A 22,356-nucleotide genomic window follows, 5' to 3' on the forward strand; every position below is an offset into this window, starting at 1 on the left:
AATCCACTGCTCCTAGAAGCCATTTTCCTCCAATTTTTGTTGCCTTTGTTGCCCTTGTTATTATTGTTATTGTTGTTGTTGTATATGACAGAGAAATTGAGAGAGGAAGGGAAGACGGGAAGAGAGAGATAGAGACCTGCAGACCTGCTTCAAGTGACCCCCCTGCAGGTGGGGAGCCCGGGGGGTTGAACCAGGATCCTTAAATTGGTCCTTCTGCTTTGTGCCATGTGTGCTTAACCTGCTGTGCTACCGCCAGCCCATCTGTAGTCTTTATCTCTGTATCTTTTAACATCTCAGCTAGTACTGTCTCCTGATGGAACTTGTATAATAATTCTTCAGGTAGGAAAAATAAACTGTAGTAGTTTTTAAATTACTTTATTCTACTTTAGGCTATATTCTATCAATAATAATGATGATGATGATACAATAGTTATTTTGATTAAAGCACTTTATATGGTGAACTTTATTAATATGTAGTTGATGTTTTAATGTGTTTTCCTTACCTACATACTGGGGTTTTTGTTTGTTTTTGTAATATTGAAAAGAGACAGTAGGAGTAGGAAGGTAACTCAGCTAGTTAGGACACTAACTTGTATGCCTGAAGCTCCAAAGGTCCCAGGTTCAGTCTGCAGCATAACCTTAAGTCAGAGTTGAACAGTGCTCTGGTATTTTCTCTCTCTAATACACAAACCTGGAGCAGGCAGGGGGAGGGTGAGAGGTGGAGGAAGAAAAGAGATGGTAATCTTACTTCTTAGAAGAGATTGTTGGGGCCTTCTAATGCTGTATTTATTATCTTACCTCTAAAGATAATGTCCTCTACCCCTTTCACATTGCTCAGTGTATCTAAATATGATCCAAAAGTATTTTGACTCTTTCCAAAGGCATGCCATGTACCAGCAGAGCAAAGAAAACTTCCAAGATGAGTGCACTAAGCTTCTGGTTGGCAACATTGTTATAACCCGTTACAACAATCGAACCTATCGCATTGATGATGTGGACTGGAATAAATCTCCAAAAGATAGCTTCACAATGTCTGATGGAAAGGAGATCACATTCTTGGAATACTACAGGTAGAAAGAAGAGACTTGGGCTTGGGCTTAGAGGTGAAGATGAGCCTCCCATTATATAGTAGGATACAGAGTTCCACAATAGCATACCTATAATATTAAAAAAAATAAGTGGTTAAGCACAGGTGGCGCCAAGCACAAGGACTGGCGTAAGGATCCGGATTCAAGCCCCCAGCTTCCCACTTGCAGGGGAGTTGCTTCATGAGCGGTGAAGCAGGTCTGCAGGTATCTTATCTTTTTCTCCCCCTGTCTACCCCTCCTTTCTCCATTTCTCTCTGTCCTAACAACAATGACATCAATAACAATAACAACTAAACAACAATAAAACAAGGGCAACAAAAGGATATAAATAAATATTTAAAATTAAATTTAAAAAATAAGTGGATTGGTAATACACTTAAAGTTGAATAAACTGGGGGTCTGGTGGTGGGGCACCCAGTTAAGGGTACACATTTCCATGCACAAGGACCAGGGTTCAAGCCCCCTCTCTTCACTTGTAAGACAGGGGATGCTTCATAAGTGATAAAGCTGGTCTGCTGGTGTCTCACTTTCTCTCTCTTTCTCTGTCTCTATCCCCCCCTTCCCTCTCAGTTTCTTTCTGCCCTGTTGAATAAAAATAGAAAGGAAAAAATGAAAAAATTTGGCTTTTGGGAGCAGTGGATTCTTTTTTAAAAAAGTATTTATTTCCTTTTGTTGCCCTTGTTTTTTTTTATTGTTATTGATGTCTTCATTGTTAGATAGGACAGAGAGAAATCGAGAGAAGAAGGGAAGACAGAGAGGGGGAGAGAAAGATAGACACCTGCAGACCTGCTTCACCACTTGTGAAGCAACTCCCCTGCAGGTGGGGAGCTGGGGGCTCGAACCGGTGTCCTTAGGCCAGTCCTTGCTTTTTGCGCCATGTGCGCTTAACCCACTGTGCTACTGCCCAACTCCCTGGGAGCAGTGGATTCTTGATGTCATCACTGAGCCCCAGTGATAACCCAGGTGGCAATTTTAAAAAGTTGAGTGAATTCATTTGTGGGATTTTATCTGAAATTGTTATCTTTACAGTTTCTTTTGGTATTTTTGGAATTTATTTTTATAAATTAATTTGAGGACTATGAAGTGAATTTTGTATTGCTTATTTGGCTAGAAGATTAAATTCAGCACATTAATTTTTTAATCATCTTGTCTCTTAATTTTTTTTTTTTTTGCACCTCCAGGGTTATTGCTGGGGCTCAGTGCCTACACTACGAATCCACTGCTCCTGGAGGCCTTTTTTTTCCTTTTGTTGCCCTTGTTGTCTATTGTTGTGGTTATTATTGTTGTTGTTATATTGTTGTCATTGTTGGATTGGACAGAGAGAAATGGAGAGAGGAGGGGAAGACAGGGGGAAGTGAAAGACACCTGCAGACCTGCTTCACTGCTTGTGAAGTGACCCCCCCTGAAGGTGGGGACTGGGGGCTTGAACCGGGTCCCTATACTGGTCCTTGCGCTTTGTGCCACATGCACTTAACCTGCTGCACTACTGCCCGGCCCCCTTGCCTCTTAATTTTTAACAAACTCTTAGACTGTAAAATGTATTTCTAGTATATTTCATAGCAACGGAAGTTGAATTTGCTGATTCTAGTTGTAAATATGAGTTTCCAATAGATCTTTGGCAAAGGTATTATATGAATTGTGTACAATAGTCTTGATTAAGAGACTTAGGCTATGTTACTGGAAGAGTGGTGTTGCTGGGGGCCAGTGGTAATGCAGCGGGTTAAGCACACATGGCACAAAGTGTGAGGACTGGTGTAAGTATCCTGGCTCAAGCCCCACCTGCTGGAGGGTCACTTCACAAGCAGTGAAGCAGATCTGCAGGTGTCTACTTCCCTCTCTGTTTTACCTCCCTTTCTCCATTTCTCTCTGTCCTACCCAACAACAATGACAGCAATAGCAACAACAACAACAATAATAACAACAAGGGCAACAAAAGGGGAAAATTGGCCTCTGGGTGCAGTGGATTCATAGTGCAGGCACTGAGCCCCAGTGATAACCCTGGAAGTAAAAAAAAAAAAAGTGATGTTGTTGGTTCTGATTTTACTTTAAAATTGTTTTTTGGGAGTTGGACGGTAGCACAGTGGGTTAAGTGCACATGGCACAAAGCACAAGGACCAGAGTAAGGATCATCGTTCGATGCCAGGGGCCAGCCCCAGCAGGTTATTAGAGTATCCTGGAGGAGGAGGGGCGTCGGCGAAGAATGAAGAATGAGAGACGAGTGAGTTGATGCTGAATCAAGCTCAAGCAGACATCTCTGTCTTACTTAAGCAGAACTTTATTTAAAATAAAAATCACCAAGATACAGATTATTAAAACAAAAATCACCAGTGCTTTGATCATTAATACAAAATCACCAAGGCTTTGATTATTAAAACAAAAATCACCAAGTAAGAACAGCACAGGTAGGGAACACCTCCTGCTTTGTGGAACATTCACATTCCAGGGCACTTTTCTCCCTAGAGATCACATCACACTTTCTATGTTTTTTGTTATTCCTGTACCTGTGTGCTAGACAGATGTCCTATTGATTAAGATTAATATTCTACCTGTACGTTTATGCCATTCGCTTGCCCCTATGCATCAGAAGCTGTGGTTCATAGAAAGTTCAAGCTTGTTATGTTTCTAGGGGCCTTAAACAAATTGAGCAGCTGATTTTTCATAAAATCTGTTCCATTGTTTGATCAAGGAGTTTTGTTTTGTTCCTTACTGAGAAGGCACCAAGGTGGTACTGACCTGGCCAGCCTCTCCATAAAGTTAAGCTCTCTAGCTGGAATCCATCTTCTAATGTATGATCACTATACCTGGATTTTCGTGTACTATTCCTGCATAAGGAAGTGGAATCATAGTAGAGGGTGGTAGATTAAAAGGCCCATTGTGGGGGTTGGGCGGTGGCATAGTGGGTTAAGCGCATGTGACGCAAAGCGCAGGGACTGGCATACGGATCCCGGTTCGAGCCCCGGGCTCCCCACCTGCAGGGGAGTCGCTTCACAGGTGGTGAAGCAGGTCTGCAGGTGTCTATCTTTCTCTCCCCCTCTCTGTCCTCCCCTCCTCTCTCCATTTCTCTCCTATCCAACAATGAACAACATCAACAATGGCAATAATAATAACCACAACAAGGCTACAAAACAAGGGCAACAAAAAGGGGGGAAAAATGGCCTCCAGGAGCGGTGGATTCATGGTGCAAGCACAGAGCCCAGCAATAACCCTGGAGGAAAAAAAAAAAAAAAGGCCCATTGTATCTAGGCAGGTACCGTAACTTTCCATTTATTAATTATGCTATGTAAGGTGGCCCCTCCACTGCCGGAACCACCAATCTTTCTCTATATTTTGGGGGGAATACAAAAGGAAGTGGTGTAGATAAAGGGGAAAACAATTCTTCTTGGAGTCTTCTAAGAAATTCTGCATTCCTGATATTGTTTGTTCCATTATGATCAATCTTACAGGGTGCAGTGCAGGTTTTGTCATTACTTTTGTTATTGGTCAGGCTCTGAGCCTGGCCATAGGTAAATATTATTAAGACCACACAGAGCTTAATCTCAATCCCTATACATGGCAAAAGGCAAGATGGTTTCAGTTTGGCCTGGAGAGTCCAGCCATGCTGAACTTCCTTCGAAGCTGGTACCCTGTCAAGCAGCTCGCATGTCCAGCCCCAGCTCCCCACCTGCAGGGGAGTAGCTTCACAAGTGGTAAAGCAGGTCTGCAGGTATCTTTCTCTCCCCCTCTGTCTCTCCCTCCTCTCTCCATTTCTCTCTGTCCTATTCAACAACAATGGCATCAATAATAACTACAACAATAAAACAACAAAGGCAACAAAAAAGGAAATAAATAAATTTAAAAAAACTGTTTTTTAACCAGAGTGCTACTCAGCTCTGCCTTATGATGGTGCTAGGGTTTGAACCTAGGACCTTTAGTGTCTCTTATGCTTTTTCTCTAGTCCGCTGCTGATACTTTTTTCCTGACTCTGCCCTGCTCTAGCAAAAACTATGGAATCACAATTAAAGAAGAAGATCAGCCATTACTGATCCACAGGCCCAGTGAGAGACAGAATAACCAAGGGATGGTAAGTTGTGGGGGAGGGAGTCTGGCCAGCACTGGAACTTCAATTCTTATCCCATTAGCTGCTCTTCACGTTTATCATGGTTCTGGACACTGTGGAGCACTCATTGCTGTGCACTGTAATGTGTGTATTTAACCAGGAGAGCCACTGCCTGGCCTCTCAATGCTTCATTTTTTTAGAATCAGATTAAATTGGGGCCAGGCAGTGGTGCACCTGATTAAGTGCACACACTACAGTATAAACAAGGACCCAGGTTCAAGCCCCTGGTTCCCACCTAAGGGGGAAAACTTAATGAGAGGTGAATCAGGGCTGCAGGTGTCTCTTTCTCTATCTTCCCATCCCCTCTCAATTTCTCTTCATCTCTATCCAGTAGAAAAGAAAGAAAAACACAAGAACAGGCATAAGGATCCCGGTTTGAGCTCCCAGCTCCCGACCTGCAGAGGAGTCGCTTCACAAGCAGTGAAGCAGGTCTGCAGGTGTCTGTCTTTCTCTCCCCCTTTCTGTCTTTCCCTCCTCTCTCCGTTTCTCTCTGTGCTATCCAACAACAACATCAATAATAACTACAACAATAAAACAACCAGGGCAACAAAAGGGAATAAATAAATATTAAAAAAGAAAGAAAAACAAACTAAAGAGACAGCTTGACTGGTACAGTGCACTTTATTCATGCATAAGGGCCTACATTCAATCCCCAAGAACCACATGAAAACGCCTTAAAGGGAAGCCTCATGAACAGTGATGTGATACTGTGGTGTGTCTCCTCCTTTCTCCATTTCTCTCTTTCCTTCCCTCTCTAATGCTTCTATTTGAACTTAAAATGAGGAAAAGCCTAAAAGTGATAGAAATACACAGGTGGGAATTCCTGACACATAAGTAAACAAACATACATACATATACTGGGTCTATTAGGGATGCTTCATTTTTTTTGCCCTTTTTAAAGTTCTTTTTATTTGTTTTTATTTATTAATTTATTTTTGCCTCGGGGGTTATTAGTGGGGCTCAGTGCCTGCACTACAAATCTACTGCTCCTAGTGGCCATTTTTTCCATTTTTATTGGATAGAACAGAGAGAAATTGAGAGAGGAGGGGGAGATAGAAAGAAAGACACAGACTTGCTTCACTGCTTGTGAAGCATCCCCCCTGCAGGTGGGGAGCCAGGAGCTCGAACCTAGATCCTTGTGTGAGTCCTTGTGCTTAGTATTATCTGTGCTTAACCAGTACATCACCTCAGGCCCTATTTTTCTTACTTTTTAAATTTTATTTATTTATTTTATAGAGAAATTGAGAGAGAAAGCAAAGATAAGAGGAGATACCTGCAACACTGCTTACTACTCATGAAACTCCCCGCCCCCTGCAGGTGGGGACTGGGTGCTTGAACCTGGGACCTTGTGCATGGTAATGTGTGCACTCAACCAGGTACTTAACTACCCAGCCCCAGAATGTTACATTTTAACAACACCCAGGACTGGGGGGGGGGCGGGGTGGGTGGAATTCCTTGTCACTTGTGAAAACTGAAGGCCTACAGAATAAGATGAGAGGGAGACACCAGCTTGATGTAGTATTGTTTTTGTTTTTTCTGGATGCCCAGGGAAGAGAACTTTTTGCTTTCTAGTTTTTACTCTCCATTTAAGTTTCAATAATTTTCCCTTTGCATTGTGAAGTAAAAAAAGAATAAATAAAAGTCAAATACTTACAGTGATCTATTGTCCTCTTCTAGTAAGAAAAAGTGGGGTTTTATATTCCTTAGTACGCCAGATGTATCTGGCTATTTTTATTTATATATATTTTTTATTTTTTATATATTTTATTTTTATTTTTATATATATATTTGCTGGACTAGCATAGGCATGGCATTTCTTGTACAGATCAGGGGGAAGACTATCTTTTACTAACTTATTGCCTCTCTGCATTCTCTCTTCCAAGCTTCTGAAAGGTGAAATCCTTCTTCTGCCAGAACTTTCCTTCATGACTGGGATCCCTGAGAGGATGAAGAAGGATTTCAGAGCCATGAAGGTGAGAAACATCTGCTTTGAGTGGAAAACCTTTTGAACAGAAGACTGAGTTAAAGCTAGGTCAGGCTGTGTGGTTATGGCACAGGTTCATTGTTTAAAATTAGTGGAGTGGGTTTATGGCACAGGTTCATTGTTTAAAATTAGTGGAGTGGGTTAATGGATGATAACAAAAAAGTTGTTGATGCATTAGGTACGATTTCTCATCTCCCCATAGTAGGTAATGCAAAGACAGGTTCAGTCATGCAGGAGCCAGTTTCTTCTATGTAACACATGATCCATGACTTGTCCTACATAAAAAAAAAAAAGCCAATCAGTGCTTTCTTTAGAAGATTTTTATAATAGTAGAATTGGACCATAAGGTAGAAGGAAAAAAAAATCTGTCTGCCCTCACTAGTCAGATAAATAACAAAAGTGAAAATAACGAAAGTGAACATTTTATGATAAATTTCTTTAAGAACATGGACAAATATGAAACATTTCTATACATTTATTTAAAGGGGTGTATTATCTCCTACCCTGCGGTAGTGCAGAGGGTTAATCGCACGTGGCGCAAAGCATAAGGACTGGTCTAAGGATCCCGGTTCGAGCCCTGGGCTCCCCACCTGCAGGTGGTGAAGCAGGTCTGCAGGTGTCTATCTTTCTCTCCTCCTCTCTGTCTTCCCCTCCTCTCTCCATTTCTCTCTGTCCTACCCAACAATGACAACATCAATAGCAATAATAACTACAACAACAATAAAAACAACAAGGGCATCAAAAAGGAAATAAATAAATAATGACTTTATGATCACAGAGATATCTATAGAGCCCCATAGACTTACTGACCCTAGTAACTGCCTCACTGGGAGTGATAATTAGATAATTCATTAGTCCAGAAGAATAAATGAAAATTATGTGATTCAGAATCTTCATACATACTTCTTAGACAGCCATTCAACAGTAAATATTTAGAAAATACTTAGAGCCAAACACTGGACAAAAATATATGTTATAGTGACATTAAGTTGTTAGTGTGTAATATGACATAGTGAGTAAACCCATATGTGGTTTTACTATCTTGTTAATGTTTGTGTGTCTAGGATGGCACATTTTCCCCAAATACTAAATAAATACAATCAGACCCCTTTTGCCCCTGTTTCTTAGACACTCTTTAGTGTTTTAAATTATAACATGCTTTGAGATAATAAGATTTAGGTATCATGAGGGGAAAAGAATAATATTTTAAATTATTTAATTTAAAATTTTAACCTTTTAATCCATTCATATTCATTAAAGTCCTTGGGAATATTTGAAATTTTTCCCAATTTCAATGGAAAGAAAGTTTTTTTTTTTTGTTGTTTGTTTTGTTTTGTTTTTAACCAGAGCATTGATCAGCTCCGGCTTATGGTGGTGTCAGGGATTGAACCTGGGACTTCAGAACCTCAGGCATGAGAGTCTCTTTGCATATCCCTTATGCTATCTGGAAAGGAAGTTTCTTGTGAAAATGTTTTAATAAATTAGGGTTTATTTAATTTCATATTGGGTAAGGTAGTACTTACAGTTTCTTATTTCCACACTAATTCTTTCAGGATTTGACCCAGCAGATCAACCTAAGCCCCAAACAGCACCACAGTGCTTTAGAATGCTTGCTACAAAGAATTTCAAAGAATGAGATAGCCACCAATGAATTAACACGTTGGGGCCTCTGTCTGCAAAAGGATGTTCATAAGGTAAACCTGAATATATGGTAGGATAGGAAGCAGCTTTGACTTAAGATTTTATAGTTTCTACAGGATAACTTCTTATCTTTATTTTGGAATTTTGCCTTATAGTACTCCTTGGGGAGGGAGTTCCCTGTAGTCATAATATTTGAATTTCCTTGACTTACAAATTTTTATTCTGTATTTCTCAGAGCACTGAAATATTAATATGTAAACAAATAGTATAAGAAATACTGATTTAATTTAGCTCATTTTCACTTTTCCAATCCAAATTATTAAGGTTTTTTTTTTAGTTTATTATTTTTATTTATTGGATAGACAGCCAGAAATCAAGAAGGAAGGGAGAGGGATTGAGAGATACCTGCAGCCCTGCTTTACCACTTGTGAAGCTTTCCCCATGCATGTGGGGACTGGGGCCTTGAACCTGGTTCCTTGTGCACTGTAACCTGTGCACTTAACCAGGTGCACCACTGCCCAGCCCCTCTTAAAAGTTTTGTCGGGAGTTGGGCAGTAGTGCAGTGGGTTAAGCGCACGTGGCGCAAACCGCAAGGACTGGCATAAGGATCCCAGTTCAAGCCCCCAGCTCCCCACCTGCAGGGGAGTCACTTCACAGGCGGTGAAGCAGGTCTGCAGGTGTCTATCTTTCTCTCCCCCTGTCTGTCTTCCCCTCCTCTCTCAATTTCTCTCTGTCCTATCTAACAAGGACAACTACAACAACAATGAAAAACAACAAGGGCAACAAAAAAGGGAAAATAAATATTAAAAAATTTGAAAAATTTTTTTAAAATGCAAAAAATAAATAAAAGATTAAAAAAAAGTTTTATCTTGGCTTGGGGCTAGGCTGTTAAGTGCACATAGTACAAAGTACAAGGACCCACACAAGGATCCCTGTTCAAGCCCCAGGTTCCTCACCTGCAGGGGTGGGGAGTTGTTTCACAAGTGGTGAAGCAGGTCTGCAGGTATATATCTTTCTCTCTCCTTCTCAATTTCTCTCTGGAAAAAAATGGCTGCCAGGAGCAGTGGATTCTTAGTGTAAGCACCAAGCTCCAGTGATAACCCTGAAGGAAAAAAAGAAGTTTTGTCTTGGCTCTTTTCTCAAGTTAAAAAAAAATTCCCAATAATTTTTGTATTTCTTTAAATATGTTATTCTTTCCATAGGCATAGAGATTCTCAAAGTTAGTATAATCTAGTTTTCTGGCAACCTACTCCAACCGTGGTTTGCTTGAGCCTACTGTGTCTTTTGTATAGCATAATTCATGGTGAAGACAATATTATTGAAGTCTTTGGATTTTTGTATCATTTTATTTGGCTTTGAATCTCAATTCTGTCACCTGCTTTCCAGGTTGTTGTAATAATAATAACAATGTTTCTTTAAATTACTTTTTGTCATCTGGGTTTTTGTGGAGTTTTGTGCCTACACAATTTCACCACACCTGGTGGGCTGTTTTTTGTTTTGTTTTGTTTTACTCGTTTTTGATAGGGGTGAGAAAAACAGAAGAGATAGCACAACACTACTCCACCACTAGTAAAGTGGTGCTAATAAAGCCCCTTTTTGTGGAGCTTCAAATCTGGGTCCTTGCATATAATAAAGTATACACTCTCTGGGCAAGCTGTCTCCCAGCCCCCAATAATAATACTTTGAGTAAATATTCTTTCCATAAACTTTTTTCTCCATGAGAATAACGCTTTCTGAGACAGGAGATAGCTCAGCAGTTAGAGTGCACACATTGCTATGCTTGGACCTCTAGGTTTGTTCCTGATGCCACATGAGATCATTATGTCCAGTACCATAGGTGCTCCATGGATGGTAGAATGGTACTTTGATGCCACTCTCTCACTTTAAGGATATAGAGTGGAAAATGGCGGCCATTCAGCATTATCATGCACATGCAGGGCTCAGGGGTCATTCCCCAGTACTGCATGAAAGACAAATAGAGAACAGATTTTTTTTTGCTTCTAAAGTTGTAATTACACCATACAATTTTTGCATCTCTTTCATTTGATAATATCTTAAATGGTTTCACATTATTAAACAGAAAAAACAGAAAATATACATAATCTTAGGGAATAATAATGCTCTTTCAGAGTAACTATTATTAACATTTTGGTACATATCCTTTGATGATTGTGTGTATGGGGCTCAGTGCCTATTCAGCAATTTCACCCTAGTGGCCTCTTTCTCCCCCTTTTTCTTTGATAGAGAGTGAGAGAGAAAGATAGAGGAGAGAGATACAGATAGGAGACAACCTGCAGCAGTGCTTCACAACTTTCAAAGCTTCCCCCTGCAAATGAGCACTAGGGGCTTGAACCTCGATCTTTGTGCATAGTAACATGCACAGTTAACTGGGTGTACCACCACCCTGACACCCTCCCCCCTTTTTTTTTAAAGCACACAGTAGAAGTCATGGAAAAGACTCAGATAACTGCTATTTGTGTGAACACATTCATTTTTTAATATGGCACTGGGGAGAAAACCTTGAGTGTTGGAAAACTCATGATGCATTTTTGCACAGAAAAACATAGAAAAGTGCTTATTCATGACTTTTCCATGAACCCAATACATGCCTAATAATGCAGAACAGCCTCACCAGATCTCTTCTTTTTTTAATATTTATTTATTTGTTCCCTTTTGTTGCCCTTGTTGTTTTTTATTGTTGTAGTTATTGTTGTTGTTATTGATGTCGTCATTGTTGGATAGGACAGAGAGAAATGGAGAGAGGAGAGGAAGACAGAGAGGGGGCGAGAAAGATAGATACCTGCAGGCCTGCTTCACCACCTGTGAAGCGACTCCCCTGCAGGTGGGGAGCTGGGGGCTCGAACCTGGATCCTTACGCCTGTCCTTGCACTTTGTGCCACCTGCACTTAACCTGCTGCGCTACTGCCTGACCCCCCAGATCTCTCTCTCTTCTCTTTTTTAGAGAGAGAAAAAAGAGGGAGAGACACAGAGAAATAAGATATGATAGTAGTCTATAATATTCATGGAGTTTTCCAACACATTCAGTTGTTCCTGTTCTGGTTTTTATTATCTTTTTATTAATAAGAAATGGATATAAAGACAAAGACCAGGGAGTCGGGCAGTAGCGCAGCAGATTAAGCGCAGGTGGCACAAAGTGCAAGGACCTGCTCAAGGATCCCGGTTCAAGCCCCCGGCTCCCCACCTGCAGGGGAATAGCTTCACAGGCAGTGAAGCAGGTTTGCAGGTGTCTTTCTCTCCCCTTCTCTGTCTTCCCCTCCTCTCTCAATTTCTCTCTGTCCTATCTAACAATGACATAAATAACAACAACAATAATAACTACAACAACAATAAAAACAAGGGCAACAAAAGGGAAAATAAATATATTTTTTAAATTTTTTAAAAAGACAAAGAACCAGAGCATCATTCCAGGATGTGCAGTCAATGACAAGGACCTAACTAAGAACTTCATGTTTGCAGGTCTATTGCTTTGTGCTACCTCCTGGATCACATACTCAGTTTTTATGATGCACATGTTACATTTTTTCAAAAATAGCCCTACACTGCATTTCATTACAAAATGATTTTGATTATTATAAAATAGTACATCATATTGATGTTTTATTTACTAATCTTTTTTTTGATACTTAGGTCTAATTAGTTTATTATTGTTGTTGTTATTGCCTCCAGGGTTATCGTGAAGGCTTAATGCCTGCACTACAAATTCACTATTGTGTTTTGTTTTGTTTTTTGATAGGACAGAGAGAAGTTGAGAGAGATGGGGAAGATAAGGAGAGAGAAGGATAGAAGGATAGACACCTGCAGCCCTGTTTCACCGTTTGTGAAGTGACTCCCCTGCAGGTGGGGAGTCAGGTGCTCAAACTGGGATCCTTGTGCGGGTCCTTAGATTTCATACTATGTGCACTTAAGTTGGTGCACCACCTCCTGACCCCCTTGGTTTATTAATGTTAATTTCTTCCTTGAAAATATTTATACTTTTACTTCTTGCCTTTCCTCTTACATAAAGTTTAATACTGTACCTTCAGATGTACAAGAAATTTTACCTTTAATTTTCTTTTTTTTTTTTTTTTTTGCCATCAGGGTTATTGCTAGGGCTTGGTACCAGCACTACAAATTCACTGATCCTGGAGGTCATGTCTTTCAATTTTTTTAATAGGTTAGAACAGAGAGAAATTGAGATAGGAAGGGAAAATAGAGAGGGGGAGAGAGACACTGGCAGACCTGCTTCACTGGTTGTGATGATATAGATTCTCAGTGCTATTTTCATTTTTCTACCATACTAAAATTTTCTAACTGGTGTGAGTATATAGTAGATAGTACTAAGTCCCAGATAATAATAATATGTTTTGTTTCAATAGTATTTATGAATGAATCACATTAGGGTTCTCTATTTTCTTTTTAGATTGAAGGACGTGTTCTACCAATGGAAAGAATTAACTTAAGAAATACTTCATTTGTCACTTCTCAGGAACTAAATTGGGTTAAGGAAATAACCAGAGACCTATCCATCTTGACTGTAAGTAACTTTTTGAAGTGTTAGAGCACTAGTATTTTTTTTAAAGCATGTAAATTAGGGAACCATGTTGAATGAAATAAGCCAGAAAGAGAAGAATGAATACCAAATCATCTCATACATAATTGGGATCTAAGAAAGCAAGACATAATAAGGTCTGACTTCATTGGACTGTGGCCTGTTGAAGCAAAATTGAGAATTTAGAGAGCAGTAGGGAAGTACTAAGGAGGGTTAGGGATCCTAGTGCTTTAAGGTGGAGGAGAAGGATGGTTTGGTGGAGGGTGACCATGGGGCATGTGGAATGGTACCCAGGTGATAAGAGTACTATAAGTCAACATTTCTTCAATAAAATAATATTGAAGTTGTAAAATAGTAAATAAAATTTTAAACTTGTAAGAAGTATATTAAAGGAAACAAAATAATTTCCAAAATATATAAAATATTCACAAGTTACAGTAAGTAAAGGACTGAATAAAATTTATCAGATAAGGCATGTTTATATATGCACTTCATAACAGACTCAAAGTGACTAATGTTTTAAAACTAAAGAAGTAGGCAAAGACAAGAAGAAACTAAAATGGACCTTCTTTTTTCTTGTATTATCTCTGGGTTTGGCATCTGGTCTCATATAGTCTCTTTTTTGCTGGAAGAAGTAGCAAAAAATTAAGAACAAATTATGTTCCATAAATGTTTGGATGGCTACCAGGATGGTGGTTCAGCAGGTAGAATCCATGCTTTGCATAAATGAAGTCCTGGGATCAAGCCCCAACACTGCATATAACCAGAGAGATACTCTAGTCTGTTTTGTTTGGATTCTCTCTCTCAGTACGTATGTGTGTATGTAAAAGGCAGAATGACAAAATATCAATAAATGCAGGGGCATTGAAATCATTCAGAGCATCTTTTCAGACCACAGTAGAAATAAACTAGTAAATAACAAAAAGAAAGCCAGATAAATCCCCAAAGTACAGAGATTCAGTAGTGTGCTTCTTTTATTTATTTATTTTTTTAGAAGCATGCTTCTTAACAATTATTGAGTGGGGAGTTAGGCGGTAATACCATGGGTTAAGCACACATGGTACAAAGTGCAAGGACCAGCATAAGGATCCCGGTTCAAGCCCCCGGCTCCCCACCTGCAGGGGGGTTGCTTCACAAGCAGTGAAACAGGTCTGCAGGTGTCTCTCTCTTCCCCCTCTGTCTTCCCCTCCTCTCTCAACTTCTCGCAACAACGACATCAGTAACAACAATAATAATAACCACAACAACAATAAGAACAAGGGCAACAAAAAGGGAAATAAATAAATAAATAAAATATTTTTTTAAAAAAACAATTACTGAGTCAAAGAGATTTTTTTTTTCTTTGCTCCCAGGGTTATCGCTGGGGCTCAGTGCCTGCACTGTGAATTCACTACTCTTGGTGGCTATTTTTTCCCTTTTTGTTACCCTTGTTTATCATTGCTGTTGTTGTTGGACAGGACAGAGAGAAGTTGAGAGAGGAAGAAAAGACAGAGAAGAACAGAAAAAGACACCTGCAGACCTGCTTCACCTCTTGTGAAACAACCACCCTGCAGGTGGGGAGCTGGAGGCTCGAACCGGGATCCTTAACTCCGGTCCTTCTGCTTCCTGCCGTGTGTGCTTAACCCACTGTGCTACCTCCTGGCCCCTAAAGAGAATTTTTTTTTAAAGACAAAATTAAAACATTTCTAGAAATAAGAAGAAATGAGCTAACAGAATCTGTGGATAAAACTAAAGCAGTAGTAAAAGAGAAATTCATAGCCTTACAAGCACATATCAAGAAATAAGAAAAAGCACAAATAAACAACATGATCTCACATTTGAAGGTTTTTATACTTATTTTTGTATAAAGATATAATAAGCCCAAAGTAAGTAGAAAAAGCAAAATGGTAAAAAATTAGAACAGAAGTAAATGCCATCAAAAATAGAAAACAGGGAGTTAGGTGGTAGCTCAGCTGATTAAGTACATGTGGCACGAAGTGCAAGGAGCAGCGTAAGGCTCCCAGTTAGAGCCCGTGGCTGGCTCCCCACCTGCAGGGGATCCTCCGCTGCTCACCAACAGGGGAGTCACTTCACAGGTTGTGAAGCAGGTCTGCAAGTGTCTTTCTCTCCCCCTCTCTGTCTTCCCCTACTGTCTCCATTTCTCTCTGTCCTATCTAACAATGATGACATCAGTAACAACAATAACTACAACAACAATAAAAAGAAACAACAAGGGCAACAAAAGGGAAAATAAATATAAGAATGGAAAACAATACAAAGATCAATAAAAGTAAGAATTTGTTCTTTGACAGTATAGACAAAATATGCAAACCCTTAGCTCAAGGAAAAAGGGAGAAAGATGCAAATAGCTAGGATTGTAAATGAATGGGAGATCACAACAAATACGAAGCATAAGGACCCAGATTCAAAGCCCCAGTGCCCTCCTGCAAGAAAGGAAGCTTTATAAGCAGTGAAGTGGTGCTGCAGGTCTTTTTCTCTCTTCATATCCTTCCCTCTCAATTTGTTTCTATCTCTATCCAAAATGAATTAAAATTTATTTGAAGTTTTGGCCATAGCAGTTAGGCAAGGAAAAGGGATATGAATTAGAAGAGGAAAAGTAATACTATCATCATTTGTAGATGATATGATAGTGTGTATAATGCAATCTCACCTACAGGAAGAAAGCTATCAAATAAAATAGAAGGGGAAAAAATGAAAAAAATGACCTCTGTGACCTTGGGTGATGAAGTTGCTCACATGGATACCTGGATAGTATGCTGCTTTTGCCATGTATTCAACCTAGGTTTCAGCCCAGCCTCCACCACATTGAAGGAAGCCTCAGTGCTGTGGCTTCTTTTACTCTTTCTGCTTCACTGCTTCTATCTTTTAAAAAATGAAATAATAGAAAAAAGAAAAATATTCAAATTTACTACTAGATAAATTCAAATCCAGACAACAAGAAACCACTTCACCTGTCAGAACATAATACATTAAAAGAGGCATATATGGGCTACAGGACACTGGGGATATAGCATAATGGATTTGTATAAAGGCTTTAATGCCTGAGGCATTAAAGTCCCAGGTTCAATCTATCACCACGATAAGCCAGAGTTGAGCAATGCACTTGTTGAAAAAACAAAAAATAGAGAAATAATTGGTGGGGTAGTATAATCGTTATGTGAAAAAGAAGGGGACAAAAACAATAAATGCTGTTAAGGGTGTGGGGGAAAAGGAACCTTCTACACTGTTAGTAGGAAGGTAAACTGGTGCAGCTTTTATGAAAAAGTTTGGAGATTTCTCAGAACATTGAAAATTGACCTACTGGGGATGGGAGATAGTGCATATTACCATGTGCAAGGACCCAGATTCATTTTATTTTATTTTATTTTTACCTCCAGGGTTATTGATGAGGCTCGGTGCCTGCACTACAAACCCACTGCTCCTGAAGGCTATTTTTTTCCCTTTTGTTGTCCTTGTTGTTTATCTTTGCTATTGTTGTTGTTGTTGTTGCTGCCGTTGTTGGATAGGACAGAGAGAAATCGGAGAGGAGGGGAAGACTGAGATGGGGAGAGAAAGGTAGACACCTGCAAACCTGCTTCACCACTTGTACAGGGACCCCCCTGCAGGGGGGAGCTGGGGCCTCAAACTGGGATCCTTATACCCATCCTGGTGTTTTGCGCCATGTGCATTTAACCCGCTGCACTACCTCTGGCCCCCAAGGACCCAGATTCTAGCCACCCAACCCCCACTTGCAGGGTGAATGCTTCATGAGCATTGGAGCAGTGCTACAGGTGTTTTGTGTATCTCCCTTTGTTTATTGCTGTCAGGGTTATTGCTAGAGCTTGGTACCTGCACAACAAATCCACCACTCCCAGTGGATATTTTTTCTTTTATAAATCAGAGAAAAATTGAAAGGGAAGGAAGGAGATAAGGAAGGGGGAAATGGAGTGAAACATGCAGATCTTCCCCCCTGCAGGTGGAGACCAATGTCTTAAATCTGGATCCTGGCACATGGTTATCTGTTCACTCAGCTAGATGTACCACTGCCTGGCCCCTTCCCTCTCATTATCTGTCTATCAGAAAAGGAGGAGAGGAAAAATGGCTTCTAGAAGCAGTAGATGTTGATATAGGCAACAAGTCTCAGTGATAACCCTGATGGAAAAAAGCAAATTGACCTACTATGTAATCTTGTAATTCCTCTCCTGGAAGTTTTCCAAAGAACACAAAAATTTTGTTTAAAAGATCTGTGTACACCTATGTTCATACCAGTACTATCTATAATATCTTAAATTTGGAAACAACCCAAATGTTCAATAACAGATGAGTGGTTAAGAAAATTGTGGAGAGGGGGTTGGGTGGTGGCGCAGAGGGTTAAGCGCATGTGGCGCAAAGCGCAGGGACCGGCGTAAGGATCCTGGTTCGAGCCCCCGGCTCCCCACCTGCAGGGGAGTCGCTTCACAGGCAGTGAAGCAGGTCTTCAGGTGTCTATCTTTCTCTCCCCTTTTCTGTCTTCCCCTCCTCTCTCCATTTCTCTCTGTCCTATCCAACATGAATTGCATCAACAAGGGCAATAATGATAGCCACAACAAAGCTACAACAAGGGCAACAAAAGGGGGAAAAAATGGCCTCCAGGAGCGGTGGATTCGTGGTGAAGGCACCGAGCCCAGCAATAACCCTGGAGGAGGAAAAAAAAAAAAAAAAAAGAAAATTGTGGAGAGACAGGTGGTAGTGCAGCAGATTAAGCACAGGTGACGAAAAGTGCAAGGGCTGGTGTAAGGATCCTGGTTCGAGCCTCCGGCTCCCCACCTGCAAGGGAGTCGATTCACAGGCGGTGAAGCAGGTCTGCAGGTGTTTTATCTTTCTCTCCCCCTCTGTCTTCCCCTCCCCTGTTCATTTCTCTCTATCCTATCCAACAACAACAACATCAGTAACAATAATAATAATAACCACAACAACAAGGGCAACAAAAGGGAATAAATAAATATTTTTAAAAATATAAATAAGTAGGGGTTGGGTGGTGGTACAGTGGGTTGAGTGCACGTGGCAAAGAGTGCAAGGACCGGCATAAGGATCCTGGTTCGAGCCCCTGGCTCCCCACCTGCAGGGGAGTCACTTCATAGGCGGTGAAGCGGGTCTGCAGGTGTCTTTTTCTCCCCCTCTCTGTCTTCCACTCCTCCTCCATTTCTCTCTGTTCTATCCGGCAATGAACAACATCAACAATAACAATAATAACAACAGCAGGGCTACAACAACAAGGGCAACAAAAGGGACAAAAGTGGACTCCAGGAGCAGTGGATTCATGGTGCAGGCACTGAGCCCCAGCAATAACCCTGGAGGCAAAATATATATATATATACATATATTTAAATAAAGGAAAAGCAGGGGGTTTGGCAGTAGCGCAGTGGGTTAAGCACACATGGTACAAAGCACAAGGACTGGCTTAAAAATTCCGGTTCCAGCTGGCTTCCCACATGCAGGGGGCAGTGAAGCAGGTCTGCAGATGTCTTTCTCTCCCCCTCTTCTCTCCATTTATTTCTGTCCTATCCAACAACAATGACAGCAGTAACAATAATAACCACAACAATGATAAACAACAAGGGCAATAAAAGGGGGGGGGGAAATGGCCTCTACGAGCAGTGGATTCAAAGTGTAGGCACTGAGCCTTAGCAATAATCTTAGAGGCAAAAATAAAAAAGGAAAAGCAACAAAAATCATCAGGAAACTCAACAAAATATGACCAGGATCACTTCAAAAACTCACCAAGCCAAAAGTGAGTACAAATACGTGTGACTTTGGGACAAAAAGGGGCTGAGGGAAAGAGATTCCTGAGACTAAAATACCATACTTAGAATGACAAGTGCCAGTCCAAGAGTTTGCCAGGTGAGACACACCACTCCTGGGTCTGAAATTTAGTAATAAAAGGACTGTTAAAGAGGAAAAAAAAATCACCTAAAAATTCATTAACTCACAATTGTGGTTCTCAAGTCTATGTTTCTGTGGCCCCTCAGAGGCTAGAACAGTAGTAGGAAACACTATATTGACATCAAGGGCACAGAACCAGCCCAGTGACTCAGGATTAAATCTACCCTCCTGGTGGTCCAGAGGTGTAGCTGTTGAGTAGGAGCTTTTTTATTTTCCTGATAAACTAGGAAAAACAATGAAAAATCACCAGAAAACTCCACAAAATACAAGATTGCTTCAGAAAGTCACTAAGCCACAGGTGAGTACAACCAGTGGGTGGAAAAGGGATGAGGAAGATATTCTTAGAACTCAAGAAGCCTTACTTGGTGAGGGCTGGCTCTGAACTGGAAGTGAAACAGCTTAACACTTTACCAGGGGTGAGAGAAGACCAAGGATAGCATTCCAGTTCCTCACTGGAGATCATCTGTCCCACACTAGTGTCAATCTACCCAATAATTCCCAGAATCTAGATTTAGTGACTGTATAATAGGGGAGAACTTTGGGGTCCAACCTATATTTGTGTAACAAAAACATTTATCTCTGTTATCTTATTGCTCTTCTCTTCAATTATCGATGATATGATATTGATATATATACCCCACACACACAGCACTTCTTGGCTCTGGCTAGCACTGGAGTGGAACAGCTATTCTCATCTGACACAATAGACTTTAAAATAAATAAAATAATAAAAGATAGGCATGGACATTACTGAATGCTGAGAGAATTAATCAACCAAGAGGACTTAACAATTACTAACATCTATGCACCCAGTGAGAGGCCATCTAAATACATCAATTTCCTGAAAGAGCTACAGCAATGTATCAATAGCAACACAGTAATAGTATGAGACTTCAATACCACACTCTCTCAACAGATCATCTAGACAGAGAATAAACAAGGGAATTAAATGAAGAGATAGATAAACTAGAACTGTTGGACATTTTCAGAGTTAATTCACTCCAAGAAACTGGAATACACATTCTATTCAAGTTCACATGGATCATTCTCAAGGGTAGACTATATGTTAAGCCACAAAGACAGTGTCAACAGATTCAAGAGCTTTGAAATCATCCCAGGCATCTTCTCAGACCACAGTGGATTTAAACCAACACTAAACAACAAATAAAAAATTAGTAATAGTCCCAAAATTTGGAAACTTAGTAGTACACTACTTAACTGCTGGATGAAAGAGGAAATTAAAGTGGTCCAGGAGATGGAACACTAGACAAAGCATTGAACTCTCAAGCATGAGGTCCTGAGTTCAATCCCTGGCAGCACATATACCAGAGTGATGTCTGGTTCTTTATCTCCTCCTACCACTCTCAATAATAAATAAAATATTTTTTAAAAACCCACCTACTTTTAAAAAAAGAAGAAATTAAAATGTATCGAGATTCTTTTTTTTTATAATTTATTTCTTTATTGGGGAATTAATGTTTTACATTCAACAGTAAATACAATAGTTTGTACATGCATAACATTCCCCAATTTCCCATTTAACAATACAACCCCCACTATGTCATTCATCATCTTTCATGGACCTGTATTCTCCCCACCCACCCACCCACCCCAGAGTCTTTTACTTTGGTGTAATACTCCAATTCCATTTCAGGTTCGACTTGTGTTTTCTTTTCTGGTCTTGTTTTTCAACTTCGGCCTGAGAGTGAGATCATCCTGTATTCATCCTTCTGTTTCTGACTTATTTCACTCAACATGATTTTTTCAAGGTCCATCCAAGATCGGCTGAAAACGGTGAAGTCACCATTTTTTACAGCTGAGTAGTATTCCAGTGTATATATACCACAACTTGCTCAACCACTCCTCTGTTGTTGGACACCTGGGTTGCTTCCAGGTTTTGGCTATTACAAATTGTGCTGCCAAGAACATATGTGTACACAGATCTTTTTGGATGGATGTGTTGGGTTCCTTAGGGTATATCCCCAGGAGGGGAATTGCAGGGTCATAGGGTAGGTCCATTTCTAGCCTTCTGAGAGTTCTCCAGACTGTTCTCCACAGAGGTTGGACCAATTTACATTCCCACCAGCAGTGCAGGAGGGTTCCTTTGACCCCACACCCTCTCCAGCATTTGCTGCTGTTACCTTTTCTGATGTATGACATTCTCACAGGAGTGAAGTGATATCTCATTGTTGTCTTGATTTGCATTTCTCTGACAATCAGAGACTTGGAGCATTTTTTCATGTGTTTCTCAGCCTTTTGGATCTCTTCTGTGGTGAATATTCTGTCCAAGTCCTCCCCCCATTTTTGGATGGGGTTATTTGTTGTCTTGTTGTTGAGTCTGGCAAGCTCTTTATATATATTGGTTATTAAACTCTTATCTGATGTATGGCATGTAAAGATCTTCTCCCATTCTGTGAGGGGTCTCTTGGTTTGGGTAGTGGTTTCTTTTGCTGTGAAGAAGCTTTTTAATTTGATGTAGTCCCATAGGTTTATACTTGCCTTAGTCTTCCTTGTAATTGGATTCATTTCATTGAAAATGTCTTTAAAAAAGTTCTGCCAATATTTTCCTCTAAGTATCTGATAGTTTCTGGTCTAACATCCAAGTCCTTGATCCACTTGGAATTTACTTTTGTATTTGGTGAAATACAGTGATTCAGTTTCATTCTTCTGCATGCTTCAACCCATTGTTTACAACACCATTTGTTGAAGAGACTCTGCTTTCCCCATGTAATAGTCTGGGCCCCTTTGTCAAAGATTAGATGTCCATACGTGTGGGGCCTCATTTCTGGGCTCTCAGTTCTATTCCACTAGTCAGTGTGTCTGTTCCAGTACCAAGCAGTTTTGATGACAATGGCCCTATAATACAGTTTGAGATCTGGGAGTGTGATGCCTCCGGTTCTGTTCTTTTTTCTCAAGATTGTTTTGGCAATTCTAGGTCTTTTCTGGTTCCAGATAAACATTTGTAGCATTTTTTCTATTCTCCTAAAAAATGTGCTTGGGATCTTGATGGGGATAGCATTAAATTTGTAGATGGCTCTGGGTAATATATTCATTTTGATGATGTTAATTCTTCCAACCCATGAACATGGAATATCTT

General features: G+C 40.2%; 1 protein-coding gene across 1 annotated transcript in view; it reads left to right on the forward strand.

Moving 5' to 3' along the window:
• PIWIL2 (piwi like RNA-mediated gene silencing 2) overlaps window positions 1–22,356 on the forward strand; it is a 74,562-nt gene that overhangs the window by 17,589 nt on the left and 34,617 nt on the right. Inside the window, exons 10-14 of the mRNA XM_007529123.2 lie at window positions 882–1,070; window positions 5,064–5,148; window positions 7,068–7,157; window positions 8,722–8,862; window positions 13,230–13,343. Coding sequence (XP_007529185.1) covers window positions 882–1,070; window positions 5,064–5,148; window positions 7,068–7,157; window positions 8,722–8,862; window positions 13,230–13,343 — 619 coding nt within the window. The remainder of the gene's footprint in view (window positions 1–881; window positions 1,071–5,063; window positions 5,149–7,067; window positions 7,158–8,721; window positions 8,863–13,229; window positions 13,344–22,356) is intronic.

This window comes from Erinaceus europaeus, chromosome 19, assembly GCF_950295315.1.
Source record: "Erinaceus europaeus chromosome 19, mEriEur2.1, whole genome shotgun sequence".
In the NCBI taxonomy this organism is placed as follows: domain Eukaryota; kingdom Metazoa; phylum Chordata; class Mammalia; order Eulipotyphla; family Erinaceidae; genus Erinaceus; species Erinaceus europaeus.